The sequence below is a fragment of the Crocuta crocuta genome, unplaced genomic scaffold, assembly GCF_008692635.1.
Source record: "Crocuta crocuta isolate KB4526 unplaced genomic scaffold, BGI_CrCroc_1.0 scaffold705, whole genome shotgun sequence".
In the NCBI taxonomy this organism is placed as follows: Eukaryota; Metazoa; Chordata; class Mammalia; order Carnivora; family Hyaenidae; genus Crocuta; species Crocuta crocuta.
In genome coordinates this window covers 512,320-537,657 of record NW_027527827.1, presented here as the reverse complement: position 1 = coordinate 537,657, position 25,338 = coordinate 512,320, and the positions used below count along the sequence as shown (strand labels likewise).

General features: G+C 47.9%; 1 protein-coding gene across 1 annotated transcript in view; it reads left to right on the top strand.

Annotated features, from left to right (window-relative positions):
• The window catches only part of STAB2 (stabilin 2), a 145,636-nt gene that overhangs the window by 80,856 nt on the left and 39,442 nt on the right, over positions 1–25,338 (top strand). Inside the window, exons 34-45 of the mRNA XM_077778501.1 lie at positions 3,445–3,573; positions 4,818–4,874; positions 6,260–6,355; positions 8,266–8,461; positions 9,878–9,973; positions 13,427–13,472; positions 14,297–14,373; positions 16,337–16,462; positions 18,647–18,720; positions 20,664–20,735; positions 23,582–23,701; positions 24,586–24,633. Coding sequence (XP_077634627.1) covers positions 3,445–3,573; positions 4,818–4,874; positions 6,260–6,355; positions 8,266–8,461; positions 9,878–9,973; positions 13,427–13,472; positions 14,297–14,373; positions 16,337–16,462; positions 18,647–18,720; positions 20,664–20,735; positions 23,582–23,701; positions 24,586–24,633 — 1,137 coding nt within the window. The remainder of the gene's footprint in view (positions 1–3,444; positions 3,574–4,817; positions 4,875–6,259; positions 6,356–8,265; positions 8,462–9,877; positions 9,974–13,426; positions 13,473–14,296; positions 14,374–16,336; positions 16,463–18,646; positions 18,721–20,663; positions 20,736–23,581; positions 23,702–24,585; positions 24,634–25,338) is intronic.

Genomic DNA, 25,338 nt, shown 5'->3' with positions numbered 1-25,338 from the left:
TTGCTTGTGTTTCATCATAAAGAAAAAACAGACTGTCAAGCTCCCACGTGCCATCGGAGTGGCTTTACTTATCATGGCATTTGAATTCCAGCAGTCACAGGTGCCCTTTGACGGTGATTCCTGACAAACCCAACAGACAGTCCCCAAGCAGTCTCTAAGATAACAGGGGACGTGGCAGCAAACTCCAACACCCAGGACATAGCACTGGCTGAGGGGGCCAAGTGACATGTGCGATCCAGCAGTCAAGTGAATAGCGTCATGACTGCCTGATCATACCGACTGCGGTCCTGGGACCGACTGACCCCCACACGGGTGCTCCAGTAGCTACCTCTCGCGACCCCTAAACGTTCCAAAGTGTTCAGGATGCATGAAAACTAATTGATGAGACTTAAAGTATTTCTTTTTTTTTTTAATGTTTTATTTATTTCTAGGAGAGAGAGAGAGAGGCAGCGTGAGCAGGGGAGGGTCAGAGAGAGAGGGAGTCACAGACTGAAACAGGCTCCAGGCCCTGAGCTGGCAGTCAGCACAGAGCCCGACGCGGGGCTCGAACCCACGAACCGCGAGATCATGACCTAAGCGAAAGTCGGACGCTCAACCGACTAAGCCACCCAGGTGCCCCAAAATACTTAAAGTATTTCAAGTGTAATTCTATTGACATATTTCAAACTCCAAGGAAGAGTTTACTAAAATTCAGCAAGAAGGTCACAGGGTGATTCTAGTATAAATTCTCCTAAGAAAAACTAATTAAAACAAATTATTGTTTAAGATAAACTAAGCGTGTTATGAAAAGAAAGTTTAATCACAGACATTTTTGAACAGTAATATTATTCGGTCCTTTTAAAAAGTGCAATCCTGGGGCACCTTGGTGGCTCGGTTAAACATCTACCTTTGGCTCACGTCATGATCTCATGGTTTGTGAGTTTGAGCTCCGCGTAGGGCTGTGTGCTGACGGCTCAAACCCTGGAGCCTNCAAATGTATTCTTTTTGAACCACAAGTTAATTTTTCTGTGCATTTTGTTTTAACTTGCTTGGGTTTAAAAATAAAAAAGAAAAAGAAGACTCTAGGTCTTACAGAATAATCTAACTCCAAATATTCTCCTCTGACTCCTGCAAGTAATCCCACCTATTGTATAATAACTTTGAGGGGATCCTTTTAAATACATTTTCTTATTTTTTCTAGTAAAACAACTTTTGATTGGTAAAGAACTTATTTTTTTGTTTTTATCCATATCACTTTTTAAAAAATGTTTATTTATTTTTGAGAGAGAAAGTATGTGAGCATGTGCAAGTGGAGGAGGGGAAAACAGAGAGGGACAGAGGATCCGAAGTGGGCTCTGTGCTGACAACAGAGAGCCCGACACGGGATTCGAACCATTAACTGTGAGATCATAACCTAAGCTGAAGTTGGACGCTTAACCCGCTGAGCCACCCAGACACACCTATCTGTATCATTTCTTATTTCATCACAGAGAGATGAAGTTTCTATTGCATTTAGTTGAATCAATTTCAACTCTGCCATGTTTATTTCCCATTTGCTTGGAAATTCTTTGATCTAGAGCAATCTTACAACAGAGGCTTTATCTTACAATAAACAAATAGTTCTCTTACAAACCTTTGCTTTTATTGATAACTCATTTACTTTCTCTTAGGACAATGGAGTTGTAAGAAAAAGCTCTCTAAGGGGTGCCTGGGTGGCTTAGTCGGTTGAGCGTCCGACTTTCGCTTAGGTCATGATCTCGCGGTTCGTGGGTTCGAGCCCCGCGTCGGGCTCTGTGCTGACTGCCAGCTCAGAGACTGGAGCCTGTTTCAGTCTGTGACTCCCTCTCTCTCTGACCTTCCCCTGCTCACGCTGTCTCTCTCTCCTAGAAATAAATAAAAAATAAAAAAAAAAATTTAAAAAAAAAAAAGAAAAAGAAAAAGCTCTCTAATCGAGTAAACTTGTGCTCAAATAAGAATTTTAATGCAGCCCGTAATTCCCTGAGTACATCTCAGCATGAAGATGATTCAGACCTTTTTCATGCCAAATTAACAGTGTTACAGCCTCAGAAGTTCTGCCATTTTGATATGTTTTAAATTGTTCAGTATCTCGGAATTCTGGAAGTTTGTGCTGCAACCACCATTTGACACCTCCAGTAAGGTCCCCTGCCTCATTTTCAAAATCCACACAGATGCTAGAACAGCTCTGTGGAGCTCAGCTGAGATTCACCTCAACACCCAGCAAAAACTTACCTGATTCCAAGTAAATCATAATGGACATTCATGGGAGTTCAAATTTTAGCACTTAGAAGAATCATTTTAATACTGCTGCTGTGGGGAGTCTGGGGGTGTTATTAATCATTTAAAACCCTTACTGGATACAAACTTAACATTTTCTTAGTACAATAAAGATTTCCCCTTCTCCCAACTCACGCGCGCACACATACACACACACACACACACCAATTTTTTAAAGACCCATTTGGGGGCACCTGGGTGGCTCAGTCAGTTGGGCATCCGACTTCAGCTCAGGTCATGATCTCACAGTTTGTGAGTTCCAGCCCCGCGTCAGGCACAGAACTGGAGCCTGCTTTGGATTCTGTGCCCCCCACCCCTGATCCTCCCGTGTTCATGTTCTGTCCCTCAATAATAAATAAATGTTAAAAAAAATTGTTAAAAAAAAATAACCATTTGTTTCCAGTTTTATTAGTTATATTAATGAATGAGTTAACAGATTCCCTTGTTTTGCATTACTCAAGCATTAAGCTATCTTCTCCTAAAAACATAAAAATAAAACAAGCTACAGCTCAAAGTCGAGTTGGCGTTAGCAGCATATAACGAAGAACTTCTGAGCATTCACCACACACTGGGAAATGATACTATCTGGTAGAACACTTTTCACAAACAAAAACACTCAAAAAATGCCAGGTATTTATTAGTTTTTCTTAAATGCCTGTCACTTGGCCTTTCTGAGGGTGGCTTGCAAAGTAACCACAGAGATGGGCTGCAGGGCCAGTGAGCCTCATTCTCCACATGTTGGTTTTGGAAGGCCTCCCCAGCTCCAGGACTGCCAGTCCACAGCACGGCCGAGCACTCCACGGTGCCATTTTGCCAGTGGGACTCACATAACAATCATGATTCAGAATGCCTCAAGTCGTCATAAACCCACTACTGTGAGGGGTGGAGACACACCTTAGGGATTATCTAGAACATCCTTTTCCTTTAATAAAAGAGATTGAGACTCAGAGAAGAAAAGCCATTGGCCCATGGGCACACAACAAGATGGTGCCAGACGCGAGACTGTTACTTAGACTTAGGAGAGCCCTTCCCACCACGCTGTGCTACCTTCCGGGGGAACACTGGAACACCTCGTAGGGTGCTGTGATCTTGGTAGCCTCCGATCCCTATCTTCCCTTTTTTCCTTGAAATCACTACAACAAAACTCACGTTTAACTCTCTTGTTTACAGCTCTACGTAAATGAGGCTCCCATAAACTACACCAATGCAGCCACTGACAAGGGAGTGATCCACGGTTTGGGGAAAGTTCTGGAAATTCAGAAGAACAGATGTGACAATAACGACACTACTATTGTACGAGTAAGTTATATCCAAGGCCGATGATGCAACTGTTGGTTTAGTTTTTTATACACTTTTTAAGCATAAGGTTCATCTATCAGGGCATCTCAATTCAGCTGAAAGACACTGAGTGAGCATCTTTGATGTACAGAAAAGCAGAATCCGCTAGGCTCTACAAAGGTAAATAAGGCAAGACCCCTACCCTCAACAGACTCACAATCTGGTGTGATAAACTGTGCCCTGAGTACCTGGGAACCTGCCTGGGGGGGTCGTATTGAGAATTCTCAAGCCATGGTCTTGGTCAAAGGGGAACCATGTGATGCCTAGCACAGGCTCAGAGAGGGGGCCACGGCACACCTGGGCAGATATTGGCCAAACCCGGTCCACTAGGAGAGAAAATATAGCGATCGATTATTTCAGTCTAACATAAGATGCAGCAATGGAGACTTTTCACTTCAGTCCTTGAGATAGTGCAGGATCTTTCCGTAACAGTAACAGCTGCTGGCATTTGGGGGGTGCTCTTATGTGTCAGGCACAGCACATATTCTATATGGTTTTATACAGGTTAATACACATGTTACATGGATCATGCTCACAACACCCTACCGAATAGGTGCTATTACTCTCCCCATTTTACAGATGGGGAAAGCGAGCTACAGAGAGGTTAAGTAATGCAGCAGCTTCACAGAGCTAGCAAGTGGCAGACAAGGAGTTAAAATCCAGGGAGTCTGGCCCCAGAGCCAGAACCATGAACAACCATCCTCGCCTGTCTGGTGCGAGCCAAGTTAGGAACTCGTCACGCTGACCTCCTCCTGTTCTAGGAACGGGGTGCATTTAAAATTTTCTGTCATCCTTAACTTGTGCTCATTGTTATAACAGCGTCTATTAGCCCCACACTGACCCCTCAGCTCCCGGGTGCTCGCACGGCTGGGCGCCGGGCACCATGTGGGACACATCCTGTCTGGGAATCTTGACCAATTCACTAAATGCTGGGTTTTCCAGGCAGGCGGAGGGCTGTTGTTAAAGGAATTGGGATGTCAATGAGAAAAGAGGATAATTAGCATCAGAAGTCTACCGAGACCTCAAGCAGTTGCAGTGCAGTTTCCCTAAATGAACTGAAAAGAGGCTGACTCCCATGAGCTTCTCCACTACCTTTCTGAGTTTCAATTCTATGCCCTAAGACCTTCAGCTCCAAGGTCTGGGAAATACTTTGCTCTAAAAGCAATAACCGTGAAATGTTCATTTTGCCTCTGTGTTTTACCAAGGGAAAATGTGGGAGGTGTTCCCAGCAGCTGATCTGCCCGGTTGGAACTAAACCACTAGTAAGTATTTTGTCTTCTTTGGTAAAATAGTTTCCAGATCCTAGAAGGTCGGAATTAGGAAATGAACCGCAAGCATACCTCATTTTCTCACCCTCATCCCTGTCCCGGGCTTTAATTTAATTTTACCTTCTTATATGCATCTTTCTAAAGTCTTGAATCCATTTTTGGGGGGACCGAAGCAAAATTTAATTAGTACATAAATAGAAGCTGGGCTTCACATCACTCGATGCACAATGCAGGAAGGGACTGTTCACTTTCTATATCTTTCACATCCCAGAAGCCGGTTGAGAGAAGAGCAAGAAAGCTTATCAGAGAGGGCAGGCTCTGTATCCAAACAACATCCTATCTGGATGAGTTCCACCTGCCTGCTTTCCTTTCAGTTGAAATTACAACTTTCTCTAAGAAACAGATGGCAAACTTGGGAGAAGTAAACATGTCTTTGAATTAATTAGTAATCTATGTTTCTTGTAGCTATTCATTATAAGAGCTGTTCCTGATAATGTTCCAATCATTACCTAAAAAAATAGATGAGGGGTGCCTGGGTGGCTCAGTTCGTTAAGCGTCCGACTTCGGCTCGGGTCATGATCTCACGGTTCGTGAGTTCGAGCCCCGTGTCGGGCTCTGTGCTGACAGCTCAGGGCCTGGAGCCTGCTTCAGATTCTGTGTCCCCCTCTCTCTCTCTGCCCCTCCCCCCCTCACAATTAAACATAAAAAACTTTTTTTAATAGTTGCCTATGCACCTTTCATAGCATGAGAATAAAAATTTTTAATGATGGGGTGCCTGGATGTCTCGGTTAAGGGTCCAACTCTTGTTTTTGGCTCGAGTCATGATCTTAGGGTCGTGAGATCAAGCCCTTCCACACTGGGCCTGGAGCCTGCTTGGGATTCTATCTTTACGTCTCCCTCACGTTGAAAGAGAGAAAGGAAGGTAGGAAGGAAGGAAGGAAGGAAGGGAGGAAGGGAGGGAGGAAGAGAAAGGAAGGAAGGAAGGAAGGAAGGAAGGAAGAAGGGAGGGAGGGAGGAAGGGGAATTTATAGTGGTAAAATGCTGATTCTCTCACTGGAGTTTCAGTCTGGTTCATTACAGGATATTTTTATCTAGTTTACCACTTTTCCTAACTTGAGTTAGTTTCTAGACAAAAGTTCTTCTTACAGAATACCTACCACCTTAAGGCATCATCATTTGGATTTTGCCTGCTGTTCACTTCTGGCAGCCAACATTGTGTTTTTTTGTGTCTCCTTTCAAAGCAGCTCCAAGAAACCCATTCCCTCCCTTTCCAGAACATTTCAGTCAGAGAAACAGCAATACGTCACCCACCTACTTGTTCTTAGAGACTGGAACTTTTTCTTCTCCAAAGCATTGGCATGGCCGTTTCTATCGCACAGGGTGAAGAGACGAGGAGATGTATCTACACCTTTTATTTCATGGGCAAGCGATCCCTGCTCATTGGGTGCCAGCCAAATTGTGTGAAAACCATCATTGTGAGTATGAGGACTGAATTGTCCTTCCCATTCCTGCAGCAGATGGCGAAGTGTAATCCTATGTCACAGTTTTCAGATGCCGTCACGTGTATTCCTTCTGCCTCTCCTCTCCCTCCTCATTATCCCCACTCCCATTGTCATTGTCCTTTGAGGCAGCGGTGGTAACAGAAAAACTCAGGCCAGCCCTGTAAGTCAGGAAACAGGTCAAAGCTGCAATATGCAATTGCATGGTTAAGAAACTTACGAACTGAGGGGCGCCTGGGTGGCTTAGTCAGTTAAGCGTCCGACTTTCGCTTAGGTCATGATCTCGCGGTTCGTGGGTTCGAGCCCCACGTCGGGCTCTGTGCTGACTGCCAGCTCAGAGCCTGGAGCCTGTTTCAGAGTCTGTGACTCCCTTTCTCTCTAACCCTCCCCTGCTCACGCTGTCTCTCTCTCTCTTAGAAATAAATTAAAAAAATATATTAAAAAAAAAGAAACTTAAGAACTGAAAAGCTAGGACGTCTCATTGTGGCGACAGGGTGAAGTGCCCTGTGAGTATGCTTGTGTGCAAAGGCATAGAGGAGACGCCCAGTCCCTAAGGAAAGGGAAGGTGCACCCGCTGCTTTAGAAAACAGGACCCTGTTGCTTTGGAATCTGCAGGAGAATCCTTTATAAGGCCCTGCCCTGCTTCTCTCCCAGAAGACTAGGCAGAGCCTCTGCCTGTCCTACAGAAAGCAAGGTGGTCTGGCCCTTAGGCTGCAGAGCTTGGGGCTGCAAAAGAGTTTGTGTGTGTGGGGGGGGGAAGGGGGGTTGTTTTGTTTTGCTTTGTTTTGGTTTTTTTTGGTTTCTGTTTTCCAGCATCCAAAAATGTTGTATTGGAACACAGCCATGCTCATTCATTTATTTTTTTTACTGAAGTAGAATTAGCATACAATGTTAGATTCGTTTCACCTGTACAACACAGCGATTCAAAAATTCTGTAGGTGGAATCTAAAAAAACAAAGGAACCAAGAAACAAACCAAAAAAGCAGATCCTTAAAACAAAAAGAACACTGTTGCCCCGGGGAGGGGGGAAGGGGAGGGGAGGGGTGAGAGAAATAGGCGAAGGGGATTATGAGGTTCAGACTCCCAGTTATGCAATAAGACACAGATGAGCAGTACAGCACAGGGGCTGCAGTCAGTAACAGTGTAGCAACGCTGTATGGTGACACGGTGACGGCGCTTACTGTGGCCACGACTGAGTAACGTAGACATTTGTGTTTGGGCAAACACTCAAGAACAAAGCCAGAGGTTATGGGGATCAAAGACGACGCTTATCACGACGAGCACTGAGTAACATATAGAATTGTCCGATCACTATATTGTACACCTGAAATTAATATATCATTGTATGGTAGCTACAGTGGAATTAAAATGAAAAACTTAACTAAAAAGTTTGAGAAAAAATTAAAAAAAGCACACAGCCAGGAGGGCTTCCCTTAACTCCAAGAGATTCATTTCTAAAACGGCGAAGGCTTCCCCTGCATAGACGTCTCACCCTCAGAACCAGGGGGGATGAAATAACGCACCCCTGGAAGGGGTCCCGGGGGTCCCCGCAGCTGACCGCGCCCCTCCCCCCGCATCACCCGCATTATTCCTTCCTGTGTGCCTGCTGCCCTCCTTGCCCGCTGGCCCTCACCGTCGTCTCTCGCTGGCCTCTCCGCCTTTCCTCGCTCCTGCCTCGGCTCCTTGCTGCTCTGGGTACCGATTAGGTGCGGCCGAAGCTCGGGCGCGCGCACGGCCAAGCTCGGGCGCGCGCACGGCCAAGCTCGGGGGCGCGCACGGCCAAGCTCGGGGGCGCGCACGGCCTCCCCAGCACCATGCCTCCGCGCGGTAAAACCCGGGGGCGGAGGTGCGCCGCGTGCGACCCTGGCCTTGTCCCCCGGTTGCAGACACGGGAGTGCTGTGCCGGCTTCTTTGGCCCCCAGTGCCAGCCCTGCCCGGGGAAAGCCGAGAACGTCTGCTTTGGGAACGGGATCTGCTTGGACGGACTGAACGGCACCGGCGTGTGCCAGTGTGGAGAGGGCTTCCGGGGCACGGCCTGCGAGACCTGCACCGACGGCAAGTACGGCCCCCACTGCGACCAAGGTGCGCACCCTCCTCCCCACCCAGGCGGGCTCCGCGCAAAACCTACCAAGGCCCTGCGACAGCAGAGCGATCTGGATCCTCGCGCTCCTGCCTGGGCAGGCGGGCCAGAATCCCACCCCGATTATCTTGTGAATTGTAAGAGCGACTGTATTGCGTGAGATGCATAGAGCAGTGTTTCCAAACAATTTCAGCCCCTGACTGGACCTACCAAACCACCCCCAGTCTGTTCGAGGACGTTCTCCAACCAACCACGTGTTTCTGTATTTGCCTGTGCGCACTGATCCTCATGGTTACCTTCCCAGGTTTGAACATTGCTTGATAGTTCGTGCACAGTATCTCATTTAATCCACAAAGGAATCTTACCTACTGGGGTGTTCTTGTACCCATTTTACAGATGAGTCTATTAAGGCAAGGTTGAATGTCTTCCCCCACAGTCACACCTGATGAGAGGCAGACCTGAGATTTGAATGGCATGCTTTGCTTGGCTCCAAAGCCTTGCTCCTGAATTCTGCTGTCCTTTGCCTAAAGATTGCTCTATTAATTCACCTTCAGCAAGCCACATGCTTTAACCTGTTTTCACAAAACCGTCATCTGTTTGCATTCTCTGACCCTGACTTCCTTGTGCCCAGGGACCCACACACAGTTGGGAGAAGTTCCCTAATCCACATTGGGAAAGCAAGGAATTGGTCTACCCTGCACTAGATCGGGCCTGGCTGTCACTGGTGTGTCAGCAGCTTGTCCCAGCCAGATAAAACCAGCATATAATTGAATCATTATAATTGGACCATATACTATATAGTTGGAGTTATAGTGCTGATTCTTTCTGTCATTTGGAAGCATTTTCTACTTCCATTTGTGCAGGACTTCCTTCCCTGTGATCCATAAGTGACCTTCATGGGGTCATGGGGTCTAGCAAAGTTCCAAAGCTAAATAAAACCTTTTCTCAGGGAAGGGCATCCAAAGCTTCTAGCCAGTTCTCAGAGGCTGATGACACTGCTGCGTAACAAAGGAATCGGCTTCTCTATGTTGTTAAAGAGGGCAGTGCCACACCAGGGGTATATACTTACTGGGCAAACGTTAGGGAACACACATGGTCCCATCCCAGGCCATCCCACACAACCCCGAATCCCCACATAACCTTAGCTGAGGACACTCACCTGCTTGGGTCACCAACCCACAGTGCTACATAGTCCCACAACCTCAGTCTGTCATGACCTGATTCGATTCTGTCTCCTGTGCTCCTACCCCCCCCTCCCCCCCCGGTGAATCCAGCCCTCCGTTAACGACAATGATTCTCTGGAACCAAGTTGGAGAATTAAATGCCTTTCATGTGACATGACACTTTATAGTAAATGGTAAATGAGCTTCTGAGCACGGGTCAGAGATCTAACAGTTTGTGGGCACTTTTCCACTTAGCGTGTTCTTGTGTCCACGGGAGATGCAACCAGGGACCCTCAGGCGACGGCTCCTGTGACTGTGAAGTTGGCTGGCGAGGAGTGAGATGTGACAGTGGTAAGGATGAACCCCTCAGTCCTTATGATCTGCTCTTTGCCTCGTGTCTTAGCAGCTACATCTCTTTCTTCCTAAAATAGAAATGACACCTCTATTTCTTCCTTTGGCAACCCAGGTAATTCCTACTTGCTGCAGAAAGTGTGTAAAATAAAGAAAAGCAGAAAGAAGAAAAGCAAAATTACATTCCCACAGCAGGAAAGAGCTATCGTTAATATCTTACATTGACTTTCCACCCTTTTTCTAGGTGTGTAAACATCTGCGTGTGGCACCATGCTCCACATAGTTTTATGGCCTACTCTTTTTTTTTTAAGTTTTATTTAGTTTTGAGAGAGAGAGAGAAAGGAGAGATCGTGCATGTGTGCGCAAGTTGGGGAGGAGCAGAGAGAGAAGAGAGAGAGAATACCAAGCAGGCTCCCTGCTGTCAGCACAAGTCAGACACTTAACCAACTGAGAGCCACCCAGGCGTCCCAATGGCCTACTTTTTCATTTCACAGTACAAACGGATAGCTTTCCATGTGGATAAATATATATAAATATTGTTTTTTAATTTTCATGTAATACCTCAGGATATGACTATACCATGCTTTCTAAAACCCATTTTCTGTTGTCATCATAGCGCTGCGGTGAACATACATCATTTTGCATTTGTCTAATTCATTCACTGATATTTCTAGAGATGGGATATCTGAGTTAGAAGTTGGCACTTTGGGGGTGCCTGGGTGGCTCAGTTGGTTAAGCATCTGACTTCAGCTCAGTTCATGATCTCACGGTAGGTGAGTCTGAGCCCCGCATGGAGCTTACTGTTGTCAGCATGGAGCCACTTGGATTTTCAGTCCCCCTCTCTGTCTGCCCCCTACCCCCCCCCCTCAAAAATGAACATTAAAAAAAAAGAAGTTGCACTTCTGGGGGGAGGATTTGCTACTTCTTGCCAAGTTGCCCTTCAGAGATTATATACATTTATTTTCCCACAGCAGGGTCTGAACAGGCCCATCTCCCCCAACTGCACCACACTGTGTTCATGTTTCTTAATGTGCCCCAAGGACGGCCCTCCAGACTCCCTCCTCTTCCTGCTTTCCCTCCTGGGAAGAAAGTCCAGCCCACCCCCACCTGCCCCTTCCCGCCTCCCTGGCCGGCATGTCTGCATTATTCTGACGACCACATTTCCTTCTGCAGTTCATCCTCTCCATGAGAGGCTTGGGGTCTGGCCCTGTGCCTCCTGTCCCAGCTTTCTCCACGTGGCTGCCAGAGAGACCTTTCCAGAACACAGGTGTCTTAGTTCAGGCTACTATAACAAATGCTATAGACGAGGTGGCTTGTAAGCCACAGAGATGTCTCTCTCACAGTTCTAGAGGCTGGAAGTCTGAGACCAAGTAGCATGAGGCTCTGGTGAGAACCTTCTTCTGGGTTGCTGACTGCTGATGTCTCATGTCCTCACATGGCGGAAGAGGCAGGGGTGTTTCAGGGGTCTCTTGCGTAAGGACTAATCCTGTTCGTGAGCACGCTTCTGACCTAACCTTCTCCACAGCCCCAAGCCCCAATACCGTCACCCTGGAGATTAGGTTTCCTCATATGGATTTGAGGGGTGGGGGGACACAAAAATTCCCCCTTCTCCCATAGCAATAGGTAAGATCAAGTCCCCAGGACTTGACACCCTGCTGTGGCCCTTCCTTGCCTCCAGGAGAAAGTGCATTGCCTGCAAGAGAAACACCTTAGCAGGGTGGAGACAGGCTACCCACCAACTGCTACTCCCCCAGGTTTCCGGCCGGCTCTCAGTGCACACCTTGCACAAACAGCATCCGGCCTAAAATGGAAATAAATGTTCAGTAGTGCTCAAAAAATCATGGTATGAGAGCACAGAGGAAAGAGCCTCTAGACTAGAATGAGGAAGGTAACTCCTTTGCTTGTGCCCAAAGTCCTGGCAGACATCACTGAGGCCCCATGTCTTGCCACATCCTTCTCACAAGGCACTCCGGGTAGTCACCCCTGTTGACTGAAGTTGGCTCAGAGGTCTAGAGCATGTTACAGAGAGAAGGACCTCAAAGATGACTGGGGTTTCAATAGATAGAGAATGGAGAGAAGGGATTTCCAGGCTCAAGGAAGAGCGTACATAACAGCACAAAATTGCATCCCAGCCCCTCGGAGCCTGTAAATGTTCCCTTGGACACAAAACAGACCTCTCAGGTCCTGTTACAGGCCCTCCTGTGTGACTTGGGCAGCTCTAATGAGATTCTATCCCAATGGCTCTTAATATGGACATCCTCCCCAAAGGGTACTCTTTCTTCATCTCTAATGATTTCTTTCTGGATCTTCCCCTGCTGGGAAATATCTGGTAGCTGAGCATCCAAGAGCAAAAGTCTTGTGCTATTCCAGGAAATTTAGGAATTAATTCAGCTAATGGATAATAGATACCTTGCTATATGCCTGGCCCTGCACTATTTTTGCATATGCAAAAAGAAAAAGGGTGGGTGGGGGGTACCTGGCTAGTTCATTGTGTAGAGCATGCAACTCTTGATCTCAGGGTTGTGAGTTTAAGCCACATGTTGGGTGTAGAGATTGCTTAAAAATAAAACCTTTTAAAAAAATTTTAATGTTCATTTCTGAGTGAGAGAGAGACAGACACAGAGTGTACGTGGGGGAGGGGCAGAGAGAGGGAGACACAGACTCCCAAGCAGCTCCAGGCTCTGAACTGTCAGCACAGGGGCGCCTGGGTGGCTCAGCCAGTTAAGCCTCCAACTTCAGCTCAGGTCATGATCTTGTGGTTCGTGGGTTCGAGCCCTGCATCGGGCTCTGAGCTAGCCTGGAGCCTGTTTCAGATTCTGTGTCTCCCTTTCTCTCTGACCCTCCCCTGCTCACACTGTCTCTCTCTCTCTCTCTCTCTCAGAAATAAATAAAACATTGAACTGTCAGCACAGAGCCCAACACGGGGCTCAAATCTACAAACCACGAGATCATGACCTGAGCCAAAGTAGGACAGACAGTTAACTGACTGAGCCACCCAGGTGCCCCCAAAATATAATCTAAAAAAAAAAAAAGCCTTTTAATATTAGTTATAATTAGGCTTTGCTTGTTTATTTCACTCCATAATAAAATGATGAAAAGCTAGAAAGAATAAGGAACATAGGAAATAGAAATAAAAGTAGGAAATCAGGCCCCAGGAAGGAACATGCATCAACATCCAGACCCGGACTGGGGATACTGTGTTTCACTCTCCTTGCAGCCTGGCACACAGTAGACACTCCTTCAGTAAATTCGGCCTTCAGATTTGGCCCTGAGCTTCCTGGCAGCCAATGCAAAACAAGGATTGACAAGGTCATATAGTTTTACATAGTTGCCATGACGCATATCATTACTTCTGAGGAATTGAGTCTTTTCTTGGCACCAAGTACTCAAAGCAAGTTCTTCAGTTAGGTTTAGTAAGAAAGGGCTGACCCAGCAATTGGTTCTCTTTTGCAGAGATCACAAAAGACAACTGCAAGGGCCTCTGCCACACCAGCGCCAAGTACGTACCGCCGAGCTTTCTCCGGGGGTGATGCAAAGGGGCTTCTTTCCTAGTGGTGCCCACGTCAGGCCTGTCCTCAGGGTAATAGCTTCCTGGGACCTTTTCTGAAGACGTATGATGAATTTCAATATGAAACAAAAAATCTCTGAAAAGGCCACCATCAGCCTGCCATTTCCAGCCTTTTACGAGCCGCCACCCGAGTCACCTGGCACCTGGGCGAAAATGCCAGCTGTTTCCCCCACTTCACGCCACAGGGACTCTGTTAGAGGCCGAGGGAGCCCAGTGCACCTGACCTCCATCAGGCCTTGCTCCCCACTCCCAGCCAAGCCTTGCGTGCTCATACTTCACCTTCATACTCCGAACTCCCAGAGGGGCGTAATGGGTTCATTATCTAGCCCAGTAACTGGACTTAGACCTGAATTCCAACCTGCCTTTGTCATCTTCATTGTCCACATAACCTTGAGTCACTTTACGCTTCTAAGCCCCAGTTTCTCCATCTATAAATGGGAAGAAGAGTGTCTACTGGTGAGGGCTATCGGATATCATGTCGTTTATGCAAAATAATGTGGGAAACACAGCTCCTCGTCCATAAGTGGCCCTCTAAGGATTGGTAACTCTCCTCATCCCGGGCCGATGCCTACCTAGGTCCTCTCTGCAGTTACAGCTGCCCGTGCAGGGCCGTGCTGGGCATGCACTTTCCTCCCGAGCCTCAGGCAAGACCTCCGAGGGCCGCAGGGGGGCGGGAACTGGGACACTGGGGACACAGGGGATGGATGTTCTATATCTGTCCCCCCCCACACAGCACTTGCCGTTTCTCATTGCAGCTGCCTCCTCAGTCCGAACGGCACAGCCTTATGCAGATGTGCAGCAGGATTCCAAGGCAACGGGACAGTCTGCACAGGCAAGCGAGGACGGGATCGCTGGGGGGAAACGAGGCTGGCACGTGCCCTTGAGAGACCTGTGTCCCTGCAGAGTGCACGGGCAGCCGCTGCCAACCGCTGATGGTGAACCCACGTAACCCCGGGCGAGAAAGCTACTGTTAGCGTTTGGGGTGTGTGTTGGGTTAGGAATGCGTGGGACAAGTGTACGTGTTTTCTTCTCCAAACGGCGGTTCACAGCCTTGGCTGCATTTGAAGTCGCCCGGGGAACTTTGAAAACACTGGTATGATCGACCTAGCATGTGACCCGGGCGCAGGTACTCTGGAGTAGGACACATGGGCCTGGGTCTTGGTTCTTCCTCCTGCTTCCCACCCGGCTCTGGATGGGTCTCTTCCTTGCTCTGAGCCCCCTCAGCGCACTTATAAAGTGAGCATAAAACTGTGTCCCTTGCAGAGAGGTTTGGGGGTGAAACGACCTCTCTGTGCAATTGACAGGATGACGCAGAATTTAAAACAGCCCCCGCATCAGACTCTCCCCGGTTTGAGTCTAAGTTCTTATAACTCGTGTTACCTGGGGAAGTTGCTCGATGCTCTTTGCATCATTTTGATATCTGTAAGTTGTAGACCAGAAGAGAATCTCCCTCCCTGAACTGATTGGTGAGAACCGGGATTAATACCGGTGAGGTGCTTTGAAGAGCCCTGGCACAGAGCACCCAGTAAATGTGATCTATTACTCTTACGGTGCCCACCACATATTTGGTACTAGAAAAATGGAAACGCTTAGCATCGTATTTCTCTTGAGCACCTTGTTCAGGCAGGCTTTCCGTCCAGATTGTAGCGGACAGTGAACATACCAACCCGCCTTCTAGACTGTCTTACCCTGGGGGATTCTCCCAGCGTGCAGGCACCCTGACCCTGGTCCCAGACGTTCCCTGTGGTAGGATGTGCACAGTATGCCGGTGAAAACAGCTGGCAAGGGCAAGTGACTGGAAGGTTTTCCTTGCCCCCTGTTTTTAGGAAAAGTAGCAAAAGCAGAGTTAGTAGGAGAGCAACCAACATTACTCTAGCACTTTCGTATGTGTTATTAGATGGAAGTCTCTGAACTTGTAAACAAACCTTGCCAGGTGCACCCCAAGGTTCAGATTGACTAAGTGGCTTGTCCAGTGTCACACCATGGGACTCCACGTGGATCTAGGTCTTTGACTCACTTTGAATTAATTTGTGTACATGTTGTGAGGTCGAAGTCCAGATTCTTCTGTGTGTGAATATCCAGTTGTCTTGGTATCATCCATTGAAAAGACAGTTCTCTCCCCTGTTGAAATGTCTTGGCACCTTTGTGGAAAATCAGCTGACCTTACGTGTATGGATTTATTACTGGACTCCTTCTCAGGTTAAGGAAGTTTCCTCATATCCCTCACCTGTTGAGCTTTTATTATTAAATGTATTGAATTTTATCAAATGCTTTATTCCTTCTGTTGAGAAATAAAGCATTTGATAGTGGAATTGTCTTTAATTCTGTTGATAGGCTGTAGTATATTAATTGATTTTTAGATGGTAAACCACCTTGCATTCCTGCATAAATCCCATTTGGGTATAGTGTATTATTCTTTTTGCCGAATTTGATGGACAAGTATTTTCTTGAGGTTCTTTGTGTTTATATCTGTAAGGGACATTGGCCTATAGAGTTTTCTTGAGCTGAGTCTGTCTGGTTTTGGTATCAGGCCTCATAAAATGAATCGGGAAGTCTTCTCCCCTCTTCTAGTTCTTGGGAGAGTTTGTGAGAATTGGTATTTATTCTTTTTTAAATGTTTGGTAGAATTCACCAGTGAAGACATCCAATGCTCTGCATTCTTTTGAATTATTCATACTCAATCCAGCACCTGACATTTTGAAGTAGCTTCCATTTCTCACTCTAGTAAAAAAAATGCCTCAGTGTTTCCCACCCCCCTCCCCTGTTTGGCTCTGTGTCGTGTCTCCCTTCTACAGCCATCAACGCCTGTGAGACCAGCAATGGAGGTTGCTCTGCCAAGGCTGACTGTAAAAGAACCACTCCAGGAAGCCGGGTGTGTGTGTGCAAGGCAGGCTACACGGGCGATGGCATCGTATGTCTAGGTAGGTCCCATCCCGCACCTGCCTGGTGGCTTTACAGCCAGAGCCCCGGTAAGTGATCCTATTTTGAGGGCGTGCCTCTGTTGGAATCATCTGCGCGGGAAGGTATGAGGTGTGTAAAGGTGACCACAGGGGCGTGAAGGTGTGTGATGTCCAAAAATCACGTGCAAGGAAAAACGGGGAGACACATTTTCCAATTAAGCATTAGGGTGGTGACTGAATTTTGTAACATTTATTAGTTCCTTTTTTATACAATAGCACTTCTCACTGTAGAAAAATTAGAGAATGGGGAGAATTGTAGAAATAACCACTCTTCCTATAGTTGCATTACTTCATTTGCTACAGATACACCTACTTCTTTAAACAAAAGTTCTGTCTTATGATACGTAATATTTACTGTGGTTAGCAACACCAAAGAACACCTCTCCCTGAAGATAAGTGTACCTCCAAATCATTATCTTAATGGCTACACACTGTTCTACTGTAAAGGTATGCCGTCGTATGCTGTCTGACTTTTAACATTTTAGTTGTAAAAAAATACATTCACACCAAAGTGTGGCAAGAATAGAACAAAAGAAGACAGGAAGACCCACTTGCTCTTTACCTGGATTTACTATCGCTAACTTCTTGCTTCATTTGCTGTATCACGTGTTCTCTTTATAAATGTACCTCTGCTTCCTAAACCATTTGAGACTAGACTGTATCATATTCCCATTATCCTTAATACTTGGGTATTTTTGAGAATAAGGATAAATTCTTAGATAACCACAGCAGTTACCAACTTCAGTCAAGCTATTATTGTCTTAAATGTTTATTTATTTTGAGAGAGAGAGAGAAAGTATGTGCCCTCACAAGCAGGGGAGGGGAGAGAGAATCCCAAGAAGGCGCCATGCTCAGCGCAGAGCCTGATGCAGGGCTCGGTCTCACAACCATGAGATCATGACCTGAGCAGAAATCAAGGGTCGGACATTTAACTGACTGAGCCATGCAGATGCCTCAAGTTTACCATTGATATTATACTTTTGTTTAATTACCATTTATATTCTAATTTTGTTCCCAATAACATCCTGTTCTGGCTTTTTTTCCCTCAAGTGCAGGAAGTAGTATAGGGACGGGCATTGTATTTAGCTATTACGTCCCTTTAGTCTCCTGGAATCGGGGATGGTTCCCCAGCCTTGCTTTGTCATTTATGACACTGACATTTTGGAAGAATATAAGCCACCCAACAGTTTTTCATAGCATATCCTTCCTTTGGGGCTTGTCTGATGGTTTTTCATGATTACACTGAGATTATACATTCTAGCCTCCTTATCACAGGAGTGAGTTTGCATCCTTCTGAGGCCGTCACGCTGGAGGCCCATGATTTCCAGCCGCCTCTCGTGTGTGATGTTAATTTTGACGACTCAGTCAAGGTGCTCTCTGATTTCTCGCTGTACAGTTACTTTTTCCCCATTGCTCCTAATTAGTCACCAATAGGGAGATACTTTATCACCAAGCACATACCCTGTGCCTCATCACAGTGTCCTAAATTTCGACTCTATTGAGGATTCTTCCCTACTTGTATCATGAGAGTTACAAGCACCTTTTAAAATTCCTGACTTTCTTGGGGTGCCTGGGTGGCTTAGTCGGTTAAGCGTCCGACTTTCGCTTAGGTCATGATCTCGCGGTTCGTGGGTTCGAGCCCCGCGTCGGGCTCTGTGCTGACTGCCAGCTCAGAGCCTGGAGCCTGTTTCAGTCTGTGAATCCCTCTCTCTCTGACCCTCCCCTGTTCGCGCTGTCTCTCTCTCTCTCTTCTAGAAATAAATAAAACATTAAAAAAAAAATTAAAAAAAAAAATAAATAAAATTCCTGACTTTCCTCCTTGCTAGCATGTTGGATTGGATCCAAGATCCTATTACTTCAAGTCCTTGGCTGCAAATGCCCGTATTCATTCCCTAGCGGGACAGAAGCAAGCCCACACCCTAGGCCGTGGCTGGCACAGCCCCAGCCCAGAGGAGCGGATATGGAGATGCCGTATCTGGTGCCTTCCCTGCTGGGTTACTTCTGCCGCAGGGTTGTCAGAAAACTAATCACACTTTGACACCTGCCGCCCTGGTCCAGTTAGCCATCCTGCCTGGCTCCTCAAGACATCTTTACTGGAAAAGAAGGCTTGACTCTCATGCTGGGCTCTGGCTTTTTGTTTTAAAGAGATCAACCCGTGTTTGGAGAACCATGGTGGCTGCCACAAGAACGCAGAGTGCACTCAGACGGGACCCAACCAGGTGAGCCCTGCCACGCCCCCACCCAGGGCCCTAAGTTTTCCTTGGCGCAGTTCCTGAGCCTTCAGACCCAGGCCTGAAGGAAGGGGGCTGAGAACAGGCCTGTGGGCACCAGCGTCATGAAACCAAATTTTAGGGGGAAATTCTGAAAAATCTCCTAAGAGGCCATTCTTTGGAGCGTGAGGGGAACAGGGGGCCCTTGGGAGAAGGGGCTTCCTGAGTGGGAAGGGGGAGACATCTGCAGACACCACATGGTTCCAGAAGCACCTAGAAAGTTCCCAACAATGCTCTCCTTTCAGCTTCCTGATGCCTAGAGTCACACACATTTTCTTTGGCTTGAAGCCCTGAAATGCATGTGCCACAGCATAAGATGGCATTTTTAGGGGCACCTGGGTGGCTCAGCTGGTTAAGCATCCGACTCTTGGTTTCAGCTCAGGTCAAGATCTTGTGGTTTCATGAGTTCAAGCCCCACTCTGGGCTCTGCACTAGCAGCACAGAGCCTGCTTGGGATTCTCTCTCTCCCTCTCTCTCTGCTCCTCCCATCTTGCGCTGTCTCTCTTGAAACAAGTAAGTAAACTTAAAATAATTAATTTTTTAAAAAGATAGTGTTTTTAGGCCTTCTGCTAATCACATATTTCCCTAACACAGTGAACTTTGCAGCCCGAACAGGCCCAATACTCGGGAAATTATATACATCTGAAACTGGATGATGAAGTGAAATTCCCAGTGAATGTTCTATGAACCTTGCTTAGCCTGGTCTCCCAATGATCAGAACAAGCGGGTGCCTAAAGCACCCAAAAATAAGGAGGAAAAAAACACCCTTATTTTGAAAGAATTGGGGTGTGTGTGTGTGTGTGTGTGTGTGTGTGTGTGTTTACACACAGTCTTGGAGAAAACCAGAACAAGCAGTATTGGGCTACCTTAGACATATTTTGGGGTTCATCAGAGCTCTTATTTCAAACCACATATGGAGTAAGGAAAACCTAGAAGCGTTTTGGTGCTCAGGGCATCTACAAATCCTTCTCCAGACCTAGGAGGCAGTGAGAAGGACACAGAGTTGATCTCTGGGACAGGACCTTAGTCCAGGAGGGACAGCCGGTGGGTGTGTTGGTGACGGTGCAGGCCAAGGTCAGAGCCCATAAGGAAGGAAGAGGCAGAGGAGTGAAAATCTGCCATTTGGCCTGGCTGGTCCTGTCAGTGAGCCCAGGTTCTAACAAGCTCTCAGACCAGAGCCAGCTCTCCTGTGTGGCTTGGGTGGATTGGGAAAGAAAAGCCTCCCCTCTGGTGGACACACTAGGAGCAAGTGCCCTTTCTTCTGGGCACACAACTCGGTAACTGTAGTAACATAGCGCGGTTTCAGCCCCGCTCGCCCCTGTGCCGCTCCTCCTGAGCAGAGCACGGGGGAAATGAGGCCGAACTAAGCAGCCCCCAGCTTCCCGCAGTGTCCCCTCCCTCGACTTGAAGCCCCCACTGACATCCTTGGCCAAATAGTGGGTCTAGCTGACCATTTTCACGTGTGCCGCCTGAGTGAGGCCACAGCCCTCCGCCAGCACCTCCCAGCGCGGCACCTTGGGGCTGAGCCTGGGGCAGAGCCGCACAAGGTCTCTGTGTGAATGGGGCTGGGCCATAGCCTAGCGTCCCGCACCTGAGCCTTACCAACCAAAGTGACAAAGGAGGTGAGTGCCAATGCCAAGAAGGCAAGGGACCAAATAAGGTAAGAATGTGTTAAAAAATAAAATCTCTTGGCAGCGCAGTTAGGCTCCGTAGGAGATCCCTGTGCTAGAGTGAAGCTTGCCAAGTGCACTAAATGCAGCGTATCGTAGGATAGATCTTGCCAATATCAGATACAGACCCTTGTAACACTGCCGTGACCACCACAGAGTGGGAGCGTGAGAGCCAGCAGAATCTCTCCGTGAAATAACCCGCTTCCCTCCCCTCCCGGACAGGCGGTCTGTAACTGTCTGCCCAAGTACACTGGCAACGGGAAGGTCTGCACGCTCATCAACGCCTGCTTAACGGTGAGTAGGGCGCTGGGGCTGGTGCCCTGAGGTCCGGCCTGGGCTGCTTCTGACCTGCCCTCCAGGGGTTGGTGCATCTAGGAGGCCGCCTTCGGAGTCTGCTTCTGAGCCCTGGGGCGTATTTTGCCCTCCAATTGTCGCTAGAGAAACGCCGTTCTGTGCCTCTGTCTTCACCTCGGTGTCAGTGTCTTCTTTTCTACTAAAAACGACCGTGGACTTAAGGCCCACCTGCCTCATCTAGGATGCTCTCGTCTCAAAGTCCTTAACTACATCCGCAAAGATTCTTTCTCTAAACAAGGTCACGTTCACAGATGCGAGGGCTTAGGACACGAGTGTACCTTTTGGGTACAGAGCGAGCAAACGGCACAGCCAGAACTTGAACCCATGTCTGTCTTACTCCAAGGCTGCACCCTTGACCACTCTGGGGGTGCTTGTTCCTCCCACGAGGCCGTCAGCCCCGGAGGAGGCACTGTCCAAGCGTCTTACTTCCCTTATTCACGTCACTGCCCACCTGGGAGCCTCCCACTGTGGGCGTGAAAACAGCATAGATGTCCCACAGTTAAAGCCCATCCTCTCTGAGCCACGTCCATACTGTCCCTCTGTGTCAATCTGGCAAGTGCCTCAGGAGAACATGTCCCCACGTGAAACCGCTACAGAAAACAGGTGCTGGGATGTGGAGCTGTAATAACCAGACCCACGCAGCTTTATTTGCACAGCAGTTCCTCAATGGCCGTTTCCATCTGGTTTTTTTAATGGCCGCCTTGTCTTGGCAAGTAATGCAATGAATCCACGCGCACCTGACAGTCAGGTGCAAGTCATTAACTCATGGCCACTGCACCCATGACTGCCACCCACCACTGGATTCTTTCAAGAAGAACAGAAGTGTGTTTTCTTGCAAGATGAGGAATCTGAAGGAGTGCTTTTATGCTGATGAGTACGGTCCCCAACAGAGAGAAGGAAACTGATACTGAAGGAGAGAAGGTGGATTGTTACAGGCGGAGGGTACAGGAGTGGCTGAGGGGACGGGGACCCAGAGCCCACAGGTGAGCCTCAGGTAGGAGCAGGCGCAGCGGTAGGTAGGCAGGTAGTTAGTCCGTCTGGCTGTCAGTCAGGTAGATAACCAGTCAGTTCGTTAGCCACCAGTCAGTCACTGAGTCTCTCATGGGCACATGCGTCACGGGGCCCTTACTGTGAACTAGCTTGAAAATGTGTCTGATCATTCTAAAGACGTTCTTAGTCCCGTGAGGACAGAGGCCACTCGCATTTCTACATATCCAGCGGGACACCTCTCACAGCCACTCCCTAGCTCCCAGGCACCATTTTAGGCACTGGGAATTCATCAGTGACCAAGCAGCAAGGCCTCTTCCCTTAATGACTTTACACTGAGGGGGCAGAGACGGACACCTAGTGTGTAAATGACTAGTCCGTCCATCTATTGTAAGTTCACTTGTTAACTGAGGAAAGTAGGGTTGGTATCAGGCGCACGTGGTCAGTGAACGTCAGGGCGGGAAGGTAGGGTGGCTGTCGTCTCCGTGGGGTATGAGGTGAGCCCGTCAGCTGAGAGTGAGGGGCAGTGGCTGAGGGCTGGAGGTAGGACTGAAGGTGTGAAGTGTCTTTCCCAGGAAGAGAGCAGTTACTCTCTGGGTGAGCACAGAAGTGATAGCTCTGAAGGGCGTCCAGGCAGCACCCACGAGGGCCTGGCCCCAGCAGCGCACCGCAAGTCAGGGCCAGCCCAGAAGCAGCAGCTTGCCAAGCCATTGTGCCAGGGCACAGGTGGGAGTGGGGCCCAACTGGACCGAGTGGGTGGGCGGCCATGCAGGTGAGAGAGAAGTAGCTCCAGGGAAGGGAGCCCCCTGTGGGTCAGGGCTGGAGCTGCAGCATTAGAAGAGGTGAGTTGAGCTGATGAAAGCTGGTGGTCGGAGACAGCAGGATGCTTGAAGCAGAGCCTTCAGGAGGGGTCCACTTGACTGTGGAGACAAAGTCAAGGGCGGTCAGGGGCTGGCGGCAGAGGCAGGGTGCAGCCAGGTGCCGTGGAGGCCACTGACCAAGATGTTGATGCCGCCAAGGATGATGAAGGCAGCTTTCTTGAAGAGCTCACTGAGCTGTGTCAGTTTGAGGCAGGAACCTGGGACAGACAGTAAGTCCCTCCTGGGCCCAAACAGCATGCTCCACTAAGGCTTTGGGAACAAGGATTAGAGGAAAGGAAGATTTCATAGCCGACCTTCAAGTCTGCTGACCTCCTCCTTTGCTCAACCCCATCGTGGTTCTTTTTCCTAAGCTCACATCCTTTCCCCACTTGGAAACTGCTTAGGCAGCAGACTCCTTCTTGGCATTCCTACAGGTGTTGGCTTTGAACCGTACTTCACTTTGTTTCTATTTTTAGGTCTCTGTCCTGTCTTCCACAGTTTTTTAGCTCTTTGTCGACAAGGGCAGTGTATTCTATCTGTTTTACACCAACTGCCTCCTAGCGGATGACTGCTACCTAGCCATTACGAGATCAGAATTTCAGCCTAAAGCTGGAAATTGTCAGACAAGATTGGTGCCTTTCTAGTCAACCCCCCTGTGCTGAAAAAGATTCCATTTGGCGCCTCTGAGCTTGTCTGTTTACAGCTGGAGATCTGTTTGGTTGGACCTGCCATCTTGGGAGACGTGGCTGGGTGAATACATGGCCCTTACCGCTATGGGGAGTTGATAGGCAGGGTCAGGAGAAGGGCAGTAATGCAAACCAGTCAGTTAGAGAGTGAGTACAAAAATACATTTCAGTACAGATTTACTTCGTGAATATTGGCAGAGCCAGCAAGCGAACTGGGCTAACTCTTTCCCCCCACCCCCCGAAATTTTCCCAGAAAAATGGCGGCTGTAGTGAATTTGCCATCTGCAATTACACTGGAGAAGGAGATAGGACGTGCACTTGCAAGCCAAACTACATTGGGGATGGGTTTACCTGCCGTGGCAACATCTATCAGGTAACGAAAGGCATGTTTCCATCAAGCGAACCTTCCTTCCCTTGCTGTGCTAAGAATCCAGATACCTGAGGACTGGGCAAGAGTTTTGTAACTTGTAAAGCTTTACAAAAGGTGAAAGGCTGCTTTTACATAAATCGCCAATGGGAAGAGATGGTATGTGCCCATGAGAATCCTCACATCAGTGAGTTCTGGAGTCAGAAGCACCTGGGTTTGAATTCAACTCTCAGTTAGTAATGAGACATTGGGCAATTACATGACATCCCTATGCATTGCTTTCTAATTTGTAAGAAAAAAAAAATCTAATGGTACCAACCCCATCAGGTTGTTAGCAGATATAATATATATAACAAGCATAGAGCACACAGTAACTGAAAAGCCTTGATGTGGGGTGCTATGGGATCGTGTGTGTGCGTGTACAACCCACAAGCATCTTTACTGGTCACAGCAGATGAGGCAGAGTGATACTTGTAGATTTCCACCCCTTTATAAAGTGAATATTCCGTTCTTGGGTTTAAAGAGGGACTAGAGCAGTCTGGCTAATCAAATATTCTTGTTAATGGAAATTAAATCTGCCATAAACCCATAACTGATTCTTTTAAATATTTGGACTTTAAAAAATGCTTCTAAAGCTTAGCTGCTTTTGGAAATGGCTAGACCTTTCTTTGATAAATCAGGTGGGATTCACAGCATGTCCCCATAGTCGTTCTGAACATCAACGGGAGGCCTGTAGATGGGGCTGGAAAAAGAAGACCCCTGGGGGCAGATTTGCAGCTGAAAGTGGGGTAAAGACTCTCCAACTTACAGAAATTGTTGTGCGACAGCCTTGAACTGATCTTGCGTACAATCCCAGACATGAAGTGGCCCTCCCCTGTCTTTGTTTCCAGGAGCTTCCCAAGAACCCCAAAACGTCTCAGTACTTCTTTCAGCTGCTGGTAAGAACGTGTGTGTCTGTCTGTAGCTGTAGGAGCCGGGTCTCCAGCCAGACACAGAGAAACTGTAGCTTCTGGAGTCAGCAAAGGGAGAAAAAGTCTGGGAACGTGGGTGTCTGGCCTTTTCTATACCAAAGAGCACACCGCGTGCAAAAACCACCAACACACCAGAAGAAAGAGGCATTCCTGGGGCAGTTGGTTAACTCCGGGTGAAAATATTAAGTTAGGGCTTTATACACATCATATGTTGGAATAAGTTCCAAATATCTTGAAAAATAAAAGATAAAAATACAAACAAATAAGGGGCGCCTGAGTGGCTCAGTCAGTTAAGTGTCCAACTCTTTTTTTTTTCTTTTTTCTTTATTTATTTCTAGGAGAGAGAGAGAGAGACAGCGCAAGCAGGGGAGGGTCAGAGAGAGGAGGAGTCACAGACTGAAACAGGCTCCAGGCTCTGAGCTGGCAGTCAGCACAGAGCCCGACGCAGGGCTCGAACCCACGAACCGCGAGATCATGACCTAAGCGAAAGTCGGACGCTTAACCGACTAAGCCACCCAGGCGCCCCATTTAAGTGTCCAACTCTTGATTTCAGCTCAGGTCATGATCTCACGGTTGGTGGGTTCAAGCCCTACGTTGGGCTCCACACTGGCAGTGTGGAGCCTGCTTGGGATTCTCTCTCCCTCTCTCTCTGCCCCTCCCCTGCTCTCTCAA